The sequence below is a fragment of the Lissotriton vulgaris genome, chromosome 12 (assembly GCF_964263255.1).
Source record: "Lissotriton vulgaris chromosome 12, aLisVul1.2, whole genome shotgun sequence".
Taxonomy (NCBI): Eukaryota; Metazoa; Chordata; class Amphibia; order Caudata; family Salamandridae; genus Lissotriton; species Lissotriton vulgaris.
Genome location: NC_141700.1, coordinates 238,935,985 through 238,949,541, shown reverse-complemented (window position 1 = coordinate 238,949,541; position 13,557 = coordinate 238,935,985). Strand labels below are relative to the sequence as shown.

Below are 13,557 nucleotides of genomic sequence, written 5' to 3'. Positions count from 1 at the left end.
GAATGTGTTGCTGATGGTCTCACAGGACTTATTTCCTAAGAGGTAAGAACCTGGTGGGCCTTTCCCCAGTGTGGAAAAAAATGAGCACATGTTGCAAGAAGTGGTGACATCTGCGCGCACTGCTAAAGAGCAGCTGCACATTTCCACACCCTCGCGTGTTCTGTCAAATAATGCAGGCTTTCTGGGATTTTTTTGGTTATTGTTTTGCGTTTGTACAGGGAACGTTTAAGTGCATGTTACGTATCTGGGACAATTATTTTGCAAACGGCCCTTCTCTTCTGAATCACACAAATACATTTATTTTCCTCTGTTCTGAAATTTGCCATATACTTTTAATACATTTTTTTTTTAGCTTTGTTAGCTGTCCCTGCTTTAACATGTTTATCCAAATGCAACGAAGGCATTTGTAGAACATGTATGGGACAGACTGCAGTTTCATTTCTGTACAGGAAGGATGGTTGAGAGAACCGTCCTTCATTTGTGACTTTTGGGTGTTGGCATTCTGCTGTTTCACGATTTGCCATTTTTGGTGCATAGCTACAGAATGAATCGATAGACCACATATAGCACGCACCTTTCACTTTAGGTTGTCTTCGCTGTGTTTCAAGGAAATAAATTGTCATCTATTTACTGTCCTTGACAAGGATTACACGTATTTGGTTCCGGTAAAGTGCAAAACTTATTTTTTGTTTCAAGTTGTAATCATCTATATTAGTGTCGCTACTGCCATTTGCTCCCAGTGTCCTGCACTGAAAGCGGCAGCGCCATTGAAGTCAGCGTGTTCTGCACTGAAAGCGCAACTGCCATTGAAGTCAGCGTGTTTTGCACTGAAAGCGGCGCCGTTAACAAACAGGTGCAGCCAAAGCAGACGGCGCTGGTTTCAAGGAAATAAATGGTCTTCTATTTACTGTCCTTGGCAAGGATTACACGTATTTGGTTCCGTCAAAGTGCAAAACTTATTTTTTGTTTCAAGTTGTAATTGTCTAGGTTAGTGTTGCTACTGCCATTTGCTCCCTGTGTCCTGCACTGAAAGCGGCGCCATAAACAAACAAGTGCAGTCAAACCGGACGTCGCTGGCGCCGCCATTGAAGTCAGCGTGTCCTGCACTGAAAGCGGCACGCAGCCAAAGCGGACGTCGCTGAAAATGAAAAGAAAAGAGTGCTTACTGTCTTATAAAGAAGAGCGTGTAAAGCCGCCAGCAAAAGATCCAGCCCAGGTGGGCGGGGCAAAAAATGGACAGGGCGGTAACTAGGAGGGACTAAAAATACTCAGTCGCAGAGCGAGCAATGCATGCACGCTGCAACGCTAGGCGAGACCTAAAAAGAGGATTATCTTCACTTTGGCTTGATTATATTTTACAAAGAGCTGACAAATCAGTAACTAACTTCAATCCCGTACTGAGCAAAAGCAGTAGCTGCAAGGCCTACAAGACGGGCGGCCTCTTGAGCACTAATAACCTTGTCAAGTAGTCACTTGAAACTGATATGAGCAAGTGGAAGACGTGAAACTAAAGCTGTGGTGACAAATGCTTAAAAGAAGCTGGTATACGATACAGGCCAGCAGAACACAAAATGCACATGCAAAGATGGCAGAATAAAAGATTCCATGCCACCCCCTGCGATTCATAACCGAAAATACAAAAATAATCTCTCGAAGTCAGGTAGGTCATTGATGGTAAATAGTAGAAAGAAGCAAAACTGAAGGTTTGTTTAATGAGAAATGTTCAACATTACCTATGCCCACATGGCCGGAGCTCTGTGTCTGCCATCTCATCGCAGCAAAGTGTGCAGCAGTTCTCTCTGATGCTAACTTGTTTCAAAAGAGCTAGCCGTCGATGCCTGAAAAAATAGAAATACATAACCCATTATGACCCCCCTTAGCTATGATACTATGTGCTACATCGAACTGGAATGGATACATGACAGAAATGTGTTCCATTTTCAAAACAAAGAAAACTACAACAATTGGTATGCACCCTACTACTGGGTGAATTTAAATGTGAAACTAATGACAAGTGTTTACTAAATGCACTAGAACATTCAAAGTACAATTCTGAATCTTATCTTGAACATACTGTACCTGAAACTTGTCTTCGAGTTCACAATTTACCAGTGTGTAAAATAAATAATTCCATGAACTGCTATGTAAGCCTTGACTAGAGTCATTTTAACAATCCAGCACTTTGTCACATTTTCTAGTGCCCTGCTTGCTCCAGGCATAATTTGGCAACAATTAAGGATCCCCTGGACACTCTAGGCCCCCCCCTCCTCAGGTTTAATTTTCTATCAGAAAAAATGCAGTTGCCCTAATGCTCTATGAACCCAGTGATAATCTTAAAAAGGAGCAGTCAAACCTACTAAAAACAATACCAATGTGTTGTGTGTGGTATTTAATAGAACAGTTTTACCAATTATAAGATTGGTACATATGAGGTGTTGAGATTTTTGATGATCCGTGGGTCACATGCACAGGTCGGCAGCAAGAGCTTAACTCACACAGTCATATTGCCCCCACGACAAAAAACACTGGTCGCTTTGAAACTTATTGGGTTACTTTAGAGGACAAATACTCCAGGTGGATGCCATAGAAAATAAATTGCATGCTAGTTGAATGATGTTTCCAAGTGTTAAAATGTGTACAGTAGCAAAACTTTGCTAAAATCATTGAGTCTATCATAATACTATCCCTTTATCTGGGGCTTGGAAAGTCATCATACGTCCTCAGCCATGTTCACACACTCGGGCCACCTTCAAGACATAGCCAGAAATACTTAATAAAGTTTATTTCAACATGTAGACAGGTGCCACATCAAACAATCTAACTTCTACACCCTTTAGACACGTAAGGCACAAACAATTACCTATGTACTTTATCAACAGTCTTACCCAGAAACAAGTTCTGTTCCATCATCAAGATCACATTGCCTTAGGAAAGCAGTAAGTCTGTAGATCAAGTATCTGCCTATTTCTATCAAGCACAAGTACTTACATACTTGATGAGCATATAAATTAGGTAAATTGGGTCTTTATGGAGTAGTGGCACACCAGTTATTCTCAAACGTAGTGGCCCAAGGAGGGGAATTGATTTCCTGGACCTGGACAGGGTATGTGTAGGAAAATTCCCCTTTTTGACATGGTCATCCCCCACTGTTTGTATTTCATGCAATATTTACTGACATGCACTGGGTTCCTGCTAACCAGGTCCCCAGTGCCAGTGTTCTTCCCCTAAAACAAGTTAACTGTGCAATTGTTCCGCAATTAGCAAGACCGTTAGCACCTTTGAAAGTCCCTAGTAAATGGGAGCCCCGGTAAGTAGGGCATGGGTCACTAAGGGCTGCAGCATGTATGGTGCCATTCTAATAACCTCAATTGGAACGCATTCTAGTGAAAAAGAGACAAGCATGAAAAAAACGACCTTAGACAGGAGTGCATCCTGACCCCCTTTTACAGTGCAGTTCGACTAATGCCCTACAAAAAAGGATAGCACCCAAGGATCAAGATGAAGAACATGATACAAGCATAAAAATATGAGTCTGCACGCCAGAAACACCGACGTGGTCCATTAAAGACAGTGGTGAAAACGCCTAAGGATCACTTTCATGAAAGAAAAAAGACATTTAATGTTGACATTTGATACGTGTTTGCACCAAGTGCTTTATTAACATCTTTGTCCCAAGTGAGATACTAACATAGCATACTTGTTGTTTTTTAAAAAAAACTGCGAGATTGATCGGTATGCAAAAACGGTTTCAACAGTATTGTGGGAGATGTAGTAACTGATGAAAAAATACTTAACAATTGCAGCTGGGGGGTGGGTAATTAGAAACGTAATTAGAAACGTCACTGGCAGTTGAAACGAGGAGTTGAATAAAAGAGCGATGCTGGGAGGAAACGTATAGAATTCTGATGGAGTAAGGAGGGACGGTTTTTTAACAGGCAGCAGGTATGTGCTAAACAGGAATAACGTAAACTTAACCCCGGTTGACAAAACATCAAAGATGCAGGGGAGGGAACGGAGAGTTAGGATGGAATAGTGTGGGCACGGTAAAAATGTGAGATGGGGTATGGCGGTTTTGCACACGGCTTGCCGTTAGGTTAAAGGTGTGGTAACAGCTTGTGAGGGGAAATATGCGTGATACTCAGTTGAGGCAGAGGCAGACATGAAGGGAGCAATGAGAGGCTTTCATGTGGGGAGGAAACGGAGGGGGTTTCAACTGTTTGAAAAGCGGTAATGATATAAGAAATAGAATTTAAATACAAGCACATTATTTAACTTGCCTGGCATTAAGCAGATAGCGTGACAGACCAAGATGTTGAGTAAAATGTAACAAATGTTTTTAAAGGCACCGTGTAATATGGAGATCAATTGGGACAGAATTAAGCAATGTATTTCAATTGTGGAAAATATAAATTGTGACTGTGGTTATCGGTTATTTGTTTACAGTGACCCCCGAAGAAGGGCGTTGAGCCCGAAATGCATAGGGTTTTTTAATAAACGCTGCCTGAAATAGATTATTGCTTCAGTCCTGTTCATTTTTAAAGTCCGGATGGACATGGGGTGAACAGTAAAAATTCGGAAACAGCAAGTACACTTTAGCGCGCAGGCTCGCACGAAAATTGAATAAAGAGGATGATAAATGTGGAATAAACATAGAATAATAAGGATGAACAAGTAATAAGAAAATATAATCAAACATGAAGGCTGTAGGCACATTCAGCTGTGCGATTGTTTGGGGCGCGATGGCGCCCCACTACAGTGAAGTTCATAACCCTGTTGCCATTGGGGCATGGCAATAACCTCAATCGGCACGCATTCTAGTGAAAAAGAGACAAGCATGAAAAAAACGACCATAGACAGGAGTGCATCCTGACCCCCTTTTACAGTGCCATTCTAAGGGAACCACCTCCAAACACATTCAGACTGCCATTGCATTATATTACATTCAAGGACATATCTACATGAGCAGATTTGCCTCTGTGCTGTCTAGTTCAATAAGTAGATAGTACAAGTGAACAGGGCAGCCATTTTAGATAAATGTATTGGGCACTGGTAATTAAGAGTACCCCAAGTACATGATGGCTTCACTGAAAACTATGGTGTTTGGTATCAAACACCTTGTTTTAATAAATCCGTCTTGATACCAGTAGTGGATTTATTAATCTATGCACCCAAAGGGCACCGTGGATGTGACCCCTAAAAACCTAGAAGCCTGTTAGTGGGATGGCTAAGGTCCCATCGAGCCTGCCACCACACACAGGTTTCTGACCCCCTGCAGGTGAGAGTCCACGCTCTATGAGGCAAGAAACAATGCCTGCTCTGGAGGAAGGTTTTCACACCTTCTCCAGCACAATAGTAGTGATTTAGCATTACAAGGCCAGGAGCTTCAAAGACCCTACCGTCTTGGATATGAGACCCCAGCTTCCCCCAGACCTGGGATATGCCACACCCTGCCCCAGAGGTCCATTTGGCACCAGGACAGATGGGGAATTAGCTATACAAGGAATGAATTGGGCACTACCAGGACAGTAACACCCCTAAGGTGGGCTGCCTGATTTGCCCCATGAAAGAACAATTCCACCATCTTGATTTTGGTGTAATTAGAAACTCTCGGGACAAGGTTATATCCACTCCCCACAGGAGGTGTTCATATAGTGCTGTAGTGACCCCAAGGGTAAGTAGACTACTGGTACTACGCTTCACTCATCTTAACGCCCCATAATTCAGTATTTAGGTGTCCCCCTGATTCCAGAAATGCAGATTCACCTGATAAAAGAAGAAAGACAAATAAGAACCAAAGAAGCAAGAACTGAGGACCACCTGTGGACTTTGGTGCCAAACCCTGCCTGCCTGCTCCTTTGCCGACAATAGCGACAACCCGACTCGTCCTGCAGCTGTGCATCCTCCAAAAGCATCAGAGGGAATTAAGCACTTCACCCAGCCTTAAGCATCTCAATTGAAGTTAACGAGTCACTTCCCTGCAACCTGCATGAATAAAGAGCAACATCCGATTCACCGTTCTCCTGACCACCAGGTTCACCGATGCAGCAGCCACCCAAGAGGAGGTCACCCTGCACTAGGAGGTGAGATACGTCTCCTCACCACGTGTGAAGATGCCAGGACCCCCAGGAGCTGCCCTGCACCAATACACGGGGTACCGGACCCCTGCAGCAACCAAAGCTGGTTTGAAGCCCAATCCAGACTCCAACCTGGCAAAGACAAACCAGCTGACAAGGGACGTTCTCATCGCAGAGTCAAACACCGAGAGTGGCCCAGCTGTTATGTTTTGTCCCCTTTCTGCAGATCTGACAGAGAACTGTGAGTGACTACGGCACGCGGGAACAGCGGACCAAAAAAACCTCTACTTCCGAGCTTCCCAGTCAGGGTCCACAATCACCAACTGCCCGCCTTTCGCTCCCAAGAATTTCAAACTGAGCCCCCCCACCCTCCTCCTTCACCTGCTGGGAGCTCCAGAACTTGTCCCCAGGTCCTCCTCTGCAGCTTGTTTCTAGGTGATCCCCTTTCTTTGTCTACGGTGTAGAGTGCAAGGCTACCAACCCGCCCAGCACATCTACACCCAGACGCTCCAGGGCAGGTAAACCTGAACTGCTGGTGGCTCTTGGGACCATGGCCCAGCCCAAGCACCTTAAGTCCTAAAGGGGACACCCGAAATATGACTAAGTACCTGTTTGCAGTATATGTTTCTTTCTCCATAGAAAAGCAGTACTGCGTAAAAACGCATGTGTGACAGTTTTATTTACCTGTAAAAATAAATCTCTCGAAAAATACTTAACCAATTAAGAAGCTCTTGATCTTAAAAATGATATAAAATACCTGCTATTTTTCTAAATTGGTCTCGAGTTTCTTCTCAAGTGTATTTCACTTATTGACTGGATGAAACAAATGCTAAACACTCCCCTCTGATAAGCCTAAACTGCTCATCCACATTAACACAAAAGAGAGCATTTGGGATTAAGAATTTAAGCCCTGTAAACCAATAAGGGTCGTCTGGACTTTCTACGTAGTGTACCTCCCTTATGGTATACTATATAAAAAGACAGCTTTCTACAATATGCGAGTGCAGCTGTTGTAGACTCCATTTACTCTGCTCTTGGTGCAGGAAGAAAACAAGTTACTTACCTGTAACTTTGGTTCCCCAGTATTGGTAACTTTCATAGATTCCCATGCTTTGTATCATTCCCAGTCGTCAGCCTGGGAGCCTCGGTAAATAGAAAAATACCATAGCATTATGCACAAAAGAGAAAGTAAGGCCTAGGCCTCATCTCATTTTGTAGCCTATCTACCTCTTTTTGTAAAAGAGACCAACATTTTGCAACAACCAATCAGATTAGCCTGACTCCAGAGAACCCTCAGGAGAGAGCCTCCGAGCCTCAGATTTTCGCAGCCGTTGTGTAACAGTAACCACTTTTGCTGAAGGCTGAGCTTTCCCTGGGGAGGAGGGTGGGCGCATGGGAATCTATGAAAGTAACCAATACTGGGGAACCAAAGTTACAGGTAAGTAACTTGTTATCTTGCCCCAGTATTGGAACTTTCATAGATTCCCATGCTTTGTATCAGAATAGCTAGTAGTAGATTACCAATGCACATTTTGCTACAAACATATCACAACATTTCAGCATACTCATGGTTATACAAGCATATATACCTTGTAACAATACCTGTATATAACTTATGTGATACAAAATGTGCAATCATAGAAAGGATGGATAGAAGGGAAGCTCACCTCTCATCGGAAAAGATTCCTCAGGACTGCTTGTCCTACTGCAGCTTCGCTGCTCATGAAAGAGTCCAAAAACGATTCAGAAAAGGGGGTGGTGATGAACAGAGTGTCTGAATTAAGCAGACCACTCTTACCCAGTAGTTTGGTTTGCCCTGTTCCCATCATTTATTTATTTTATTTTGAAAGTTTTATATAGCGCGGACAAGATCTTTGCAGATAGAGCGCTTTACATAGAAGGGTACATGCACTGGGACAGGAACAGACTAATTTGCATGTAGCCAGGTTCTGAGCTAGGATGGTGCAGTGAGCTAAAAAACTGATGGATCAAGCCCATATCTTTGGACTGGGTAAGAGTGGTCTGCTTAATTCAGACACTCTGTTCATCACCACCCCCTTTTCTGAATCATTTTGTCCACCATAAGCGTGGAAGGGTATACTCAGATGTGAGTCCCTTGCTCATTGCACCATCAGGATTCAAGCAAGCCGGGCCGACGACGGCTGAAATGCCAGAAACCGGTCCCCGGAAGCTTGTTTCCTTCCCAGTATAAGAATTGGCTTGGTAGTTTGGTTTGCCCTGTTCCCATCATGCACTGGGACAGGAACAGACTAATTTGCATGTAGCCAGGTTCTGAGCTGGGATGGTGCAGTGAGCTAAAAACGGTGATGGATCAAGCCCGGATCTTTGGACTGGGTAAGAGTGGTCTGCTTAATTCAGACACTCTGTTCATCACCACCCCCTTTTCTGAATCATTTTGTCCACCATAAGCGTGGAAGGGTATACTCAGATGTGAGTCCCTTGCTCATTGCACCATCAGGATTCAAGCAAGCCGGGCCGACGACGGCTGAAATGCCAGAAACCGGTCCCCGGAAGCTTGTTTCCTTCCCAGTATAAGAATTGGCTTGGTAGTTTGGTTTGCCCTGTTCCCATCATGCACTGGGACAGGAACAGACTAATTTGCATGCAGCCAGGTTCTGAGCTGGGATGGTGCAGTGAGCTAAAAAACGGTGATGGATCAAGCCCTGATCTTTGGACTGGGTAAGAGTGGTCTGCTTAATTCAGACACTCTGTTCATCACCACCCCCTTTTCTGAATCATGAAAGAGTCCAGGCAGTAATGCTTTGTGAAGGTATGGGCACTGCTCCATGTGGCCGCCCTACAAATGTCTTATAGGGACTCCAGGGAAGAGAGCTGCTGAAGATGAAACTGATCTTGTGGAGTGAGCTCGAACCTGTCTCTCCAGCGGCTTTCCTGCAGTCTTGTGGCAGTAATCAATTGCACTTGAAATCCAGCGTGAAATCCCTTGCTTTGAGAGAGGAAGTGCTTTCAGAGGTGCACTAAAAGCCACAAAAAGTTGAGATGATTTCCTAAAATCCTTCGTCCGTTCAAGATAAAATTTGAGACATCTCTGAACATCCAAGGAATGTAGAGACCGTTCTGCAGGGGTTGTAGGACGAGGAAAAAATGATTTTAGAACCACTGGTTCGTTCAAATAGAAATCCGAAGGGACCTTTGAAATAAATTTTGGATTGGTCCTTAAAAACATAGAGTCCTTTTTGAACTGTAGAAAAGGTTCCTGAATGGAGAGAGCTTGCAATTCTCCTACTCTCCTAGCTCAAGTGAGGGCTAGGAGAGCTGATTCCCAAGACAAGAATTTTAAGTCCACCTTGTAAATTGGCTCGAACGGAGGTCTCATGAGATGAGCCAGAACCAGATTAAGATTCTAGGCCGGAGGTGGAGGCGGCACTGGTGGAAAAACCCTGAAAAGACCTTTCAGGAATGGTTTGATTATTCTAGCTGACCAGAGAGACGGACCCAAAGTTGACCTTCTGAACCTTGAAATAGCCGCCAGATGTACTTTGATGGAAGAATGAGAAAGGCCGATTTAGCCAGTGATAGAATGCAAGGCAGTATCTGATGAGGAACTGAAGAAAATGGACGGATGTGCTTCCGATGAAACCACAGGCGGAAGCGTTTCAATTTAGCACAGTAAGTCTTATTTGTACTTAGTGCGCGAGCTTCAGATAATATCTCCCTACATTCTTGAGGAATATCTAGGGTGTGGAATTCTCTGTGCTCAGGAGCCAGGCTTTCAAATGGAGAGAGCTCTGATCTGGATGTAGCACCTGTCCCTGACATTGTCAACAGAGATGGGATGGGACAAATGTGAAATGGATGGTCCTGAGAAAGAAGGAGAAGCTCGGTGAACCAGAACTGGCGAGGCCACGCTGGTGCTATTAAGATCATCCTGCAAGGTTCCATCTTTATTTTCCTGAGAAGTCGTGGGATTAGGGGAATTGGAGGAAAAGCATAAACAAATGCGCCTAACCAGGACATCTAAAGCGCATTCCCCAGCGACCCTCAATGGTGATCCCTGCTTGCATAGAGCTGGCATGTTCTGTTTTCTGGAGTCGCGAATAGGTCTATTGCTGGAGTTCCCCAATGTTGAAACACTTCCTCCAAAGTGTCTTGATCCAATTCCCACTCGTAACAGGCAGATTTCCGACGACTCAGGGTGTCTGCTGTTGTGTTGAGAGTGCCTGGTAGATGCTCTGCTGAAAGAACTACATTGTGGAGAATTGCCCATTCCCATATCTTCTGGGCCTCCTTCAAGAGCAGATGGGATCTCGTACCTCCCTGCTTGTTTATGTAATGCATGGCCGTTGTGTTGTCCGTCCTGATCACACAGTAGCATCTTGAACCCTCGGTCTGAAAGCCTGCAAAGCCAGGCGAATCGCTCTGAGTTCCAAGAGATTGATATGAAGACAACGCTCTTTTGCCTTCCAGTGACTTCTCACTTGGAGATCTTGTAAGACCGCGACCCAGCCTTCCATTGAGGCGTCTGTGGTTAGAATCAGAGGGGATGGAGCCACCCTGAGAGACCTTTCAAGATATTCCTCTTGACAGCCCACCAACTTGCCGCTTTCCTTATGAGAGGAGTGACCTTTATCTTGTCCTCGAAAGAACCTTCCACCTGGCGCCATTGCATGTCCAGTTGTTCTTGCAAGGGGCGCATTCGAAGTCTGCAATGCGGAACTAATGGTATGCAAGATGAGATTGACCCTAGAAAAGACTTGTAAAGACGAACTGATAGGGATCTTCTCCTTTGTAATCGGTTTGCTGAGAAGATTAGCTTTTCCTGCCTCTCCTCCGAAGGAAAAGCCATGCAATTTCTCGTATCCAGAATGGAGCCCGGAACTTGACCCTTCTGGATCGAACAACGACTGACTTGTCCTTGTTGAGACGCAGACCCAGACATTTGAAAAGGTGGATGCAACTTTCGACTGCCTTCGACGTTGCCTGAGAATACGGAGCCTTTATCAACCAATCGTCTAGGTAAGGGAAAACTTCTAGCGATTGTTTCCTTAAGAATGTTGCTACCGGGGCAAATACCTTTGTGAAAATCCATGGAGCGGATCTGACCCAGAAGGGCAGGACCTTGAACTGAAAGTGGCTCTTGGCTACTGTGAAGCGTAAGAATTTTCTGTGAGCTGGGTGGATCGGAACGTGGAAATATGCGTCCTGGACATCCAGAGTCGCCATGTAATCCCCTGGGTTTAAAAGACGTAAGACGTCCTGAAGAGAGACTATTCCTCTTTGAGAGAGTGGCACTGGTTCTATCGCTCCCTTGGTGAGTAGATGGGAAACTTCGAGATGGAGAAGGTGCAGATGTTTTGATTCTGTGGCGCGAGGGGCTCTTGGAGGTGGTAGGTTTTGGAATTCTAATGTATGGCCAAATTGAACGATCTGTAAGATCAGCTGATCTGTTGTTATGATCTTCCAGCAATCTAGAAAATTTGTAATCCTGCCCCCATAGTTGGAACACGGGGTGAAGGACCAGTAGGCAGAGCCAGGAAGCCGCTTTTGGCGTTTAGAGGTATTTCTCCCCTGACACCCCCGTCTACCTCTGGAAGATTGGCGAGCGAAAGACACCGATTGATTTTGCCGCTGAGAGTACTGAGGCTTAAATGATAGAGGATTGCGAATAGGAGGAGTAGCGTTGCTGATAGCCTCCCCTATATGTAGAGAATCCTTTGTCTCTTGCACCCCGGAAAGGTACCTTTCTGTATTGAAGCGTGCCCAAAGATCTTGTCGTTTCGGTGTCCTTCTTAATGTCCTGTAAAGCATCATCTACATGCTTGCCAAACAGCATATCCCCATCAAAGGGCAGAATCAGAATCTTATTCTGCACCTCTGGGCGAAACCAGGTACTCTCAGCCAACCTTGACGCCTCAGGATCGCTGATCCCATTAAGGCACAGAAAGCCGTTGTAGCAAAGTCCATTGCACAATCTATAATTTCCGATGAAGATCGTTCACCCTCTTCTAGGATCTTTTTTGCTTCCGCCTTGGCACTCTGGAAGCTGATCAATGAAAGGAGAGAAATCGCACTACATTTGGCGATCATATCGTCCCAAAATTACGAGTGCGTTCGAGGCTCTAACCAGGAGGCTAGACATAGAGGAGAACCTCTTGCCTACATTATCCAAGCGCCTGCCCTCTCTGTCTGTCGGTGCCATCATGGGTGCCGTCGGGTTCCTTGATTTTCTTTGAGCCGCCTGGGAAAAAACCGAGTCTGGCTTAGATTGGCCAATAAGACATGTAGGACTGTCCTCCGGAGTCTTATATTTCTTCTCCAGACGCGGTAGAACCGGAGTTACAGTAGCTGGAGACTACGGTCTCACTTTCTTGTCCTCATTCCAAACATGTTCCACTATTGGTATGGAAGGGATCGATTTCCTGTATGGCTCCTTGAAATCGTAGGGGAAACAGTCTGATTACAAGACAGGAACAGGAAGGCCAAATCGTTTAGATGCCCTTTCCATAAGATTATGGAAGCCCCCTATGTCCGCTGGAGGCAAATCCACAGGGTCCGGAGATGGTGAATCCAGATCTGGGATTACATAATCGTCCTATTCTGTGTCAGGATTTTGGACTGGCTCCCCATTCTGGTTCTCATCTGATGAGTCGTCGTCATCATCATCCTCAGGCACTGTAAACACATCATGCCCTTCTGTCACAGGCTGTTCACCTTTTCCCTGAGAGGTTGATGCCACAGGAGTAGATGGAGGTTGTTGAGGTGGTGGCGGGGGAGGCTGAATGGTTTCGGAGTAGATGGAGGTTGCTGAGGTGGTGGCGGGGGAGGCTGAATGGTTTCAGAGGTCTGAGAAGGGAACCTCTTTTTGTAATCTAAAAACATCAACTATAGGTCGTTTATTAATGAAGACGGCATGGCCACCATACCTTGACCAGATGTTTGTTGATGTGTGACCTGAGGGGTGAACTGAGATTCTGGATGATGCTGATCCAGGAAATAATTATCTGAATCCGAGTCCTGATACTTCACCTGAATTTGTGAAGGACTATATGCATCCCCATACGGACTCTCATCCTCATCAGAATACTCTTCCTCCAGCAGCAGAGGATGAGGTAATGGTGTCACTCTACGTGATGATGTCATTTCCAGAGTAAAAACTTCTTTTTTATAAAAATCCTTACTTTTTGGATCGTTGACGGTGTCGTCGACGAGAGAATCGTCGTCACTGGAGAAAGAACTGCCGTCGACGGTGGGCTGATCGTCGACGGAACCGTCAATGAGGTGGATGTCAGGATCATTGTCGCCGCCGTCGTCATAGTAATTGTCCTCGTCGCCGTCCACACCATCGTCGGCGACATCCCATTCGACGACGAGGTTGAAAGTCTCGACGACGAAACAAAGGCAGGATCTATCGCTGATGATCTATCGCTGACGAAGTCATCGTCGACATTGTCGTCAGCGAAGCGGTCGACGACGGGCCCGTCAACAGAGCAGCAACTGAAGT

The 13,557-nt window shown here is 45.2% G+C and overlaps 1 protein-coding gene across 4 annotated transcripts in view; it reads right to left on the bottom strand.

The window, feature by feature from the left end:
- RSPRY1 (ring finger and SPRY domain containing 1) overlaps positions 1–13,557 on the bottom strand; it is a 300,486-nt gene that overhangs the window by 29,096 nt on the left and 257,833 nt on the right. For all 4 annotated transcript variants that reach the window (XM_086947733.1, XM_086947736.1, XM_086947734.1 and 1 more), the window contains exon 14: positions 1,734–1,838. In XM_086947733.1, the coding sequence (XP_086803859.1) occupies positions 1,734–1,838 (105 nt within the window). The remainder of the gene's footprint in view (positions 1–1,733; positions 1,839–13,557) is intronic.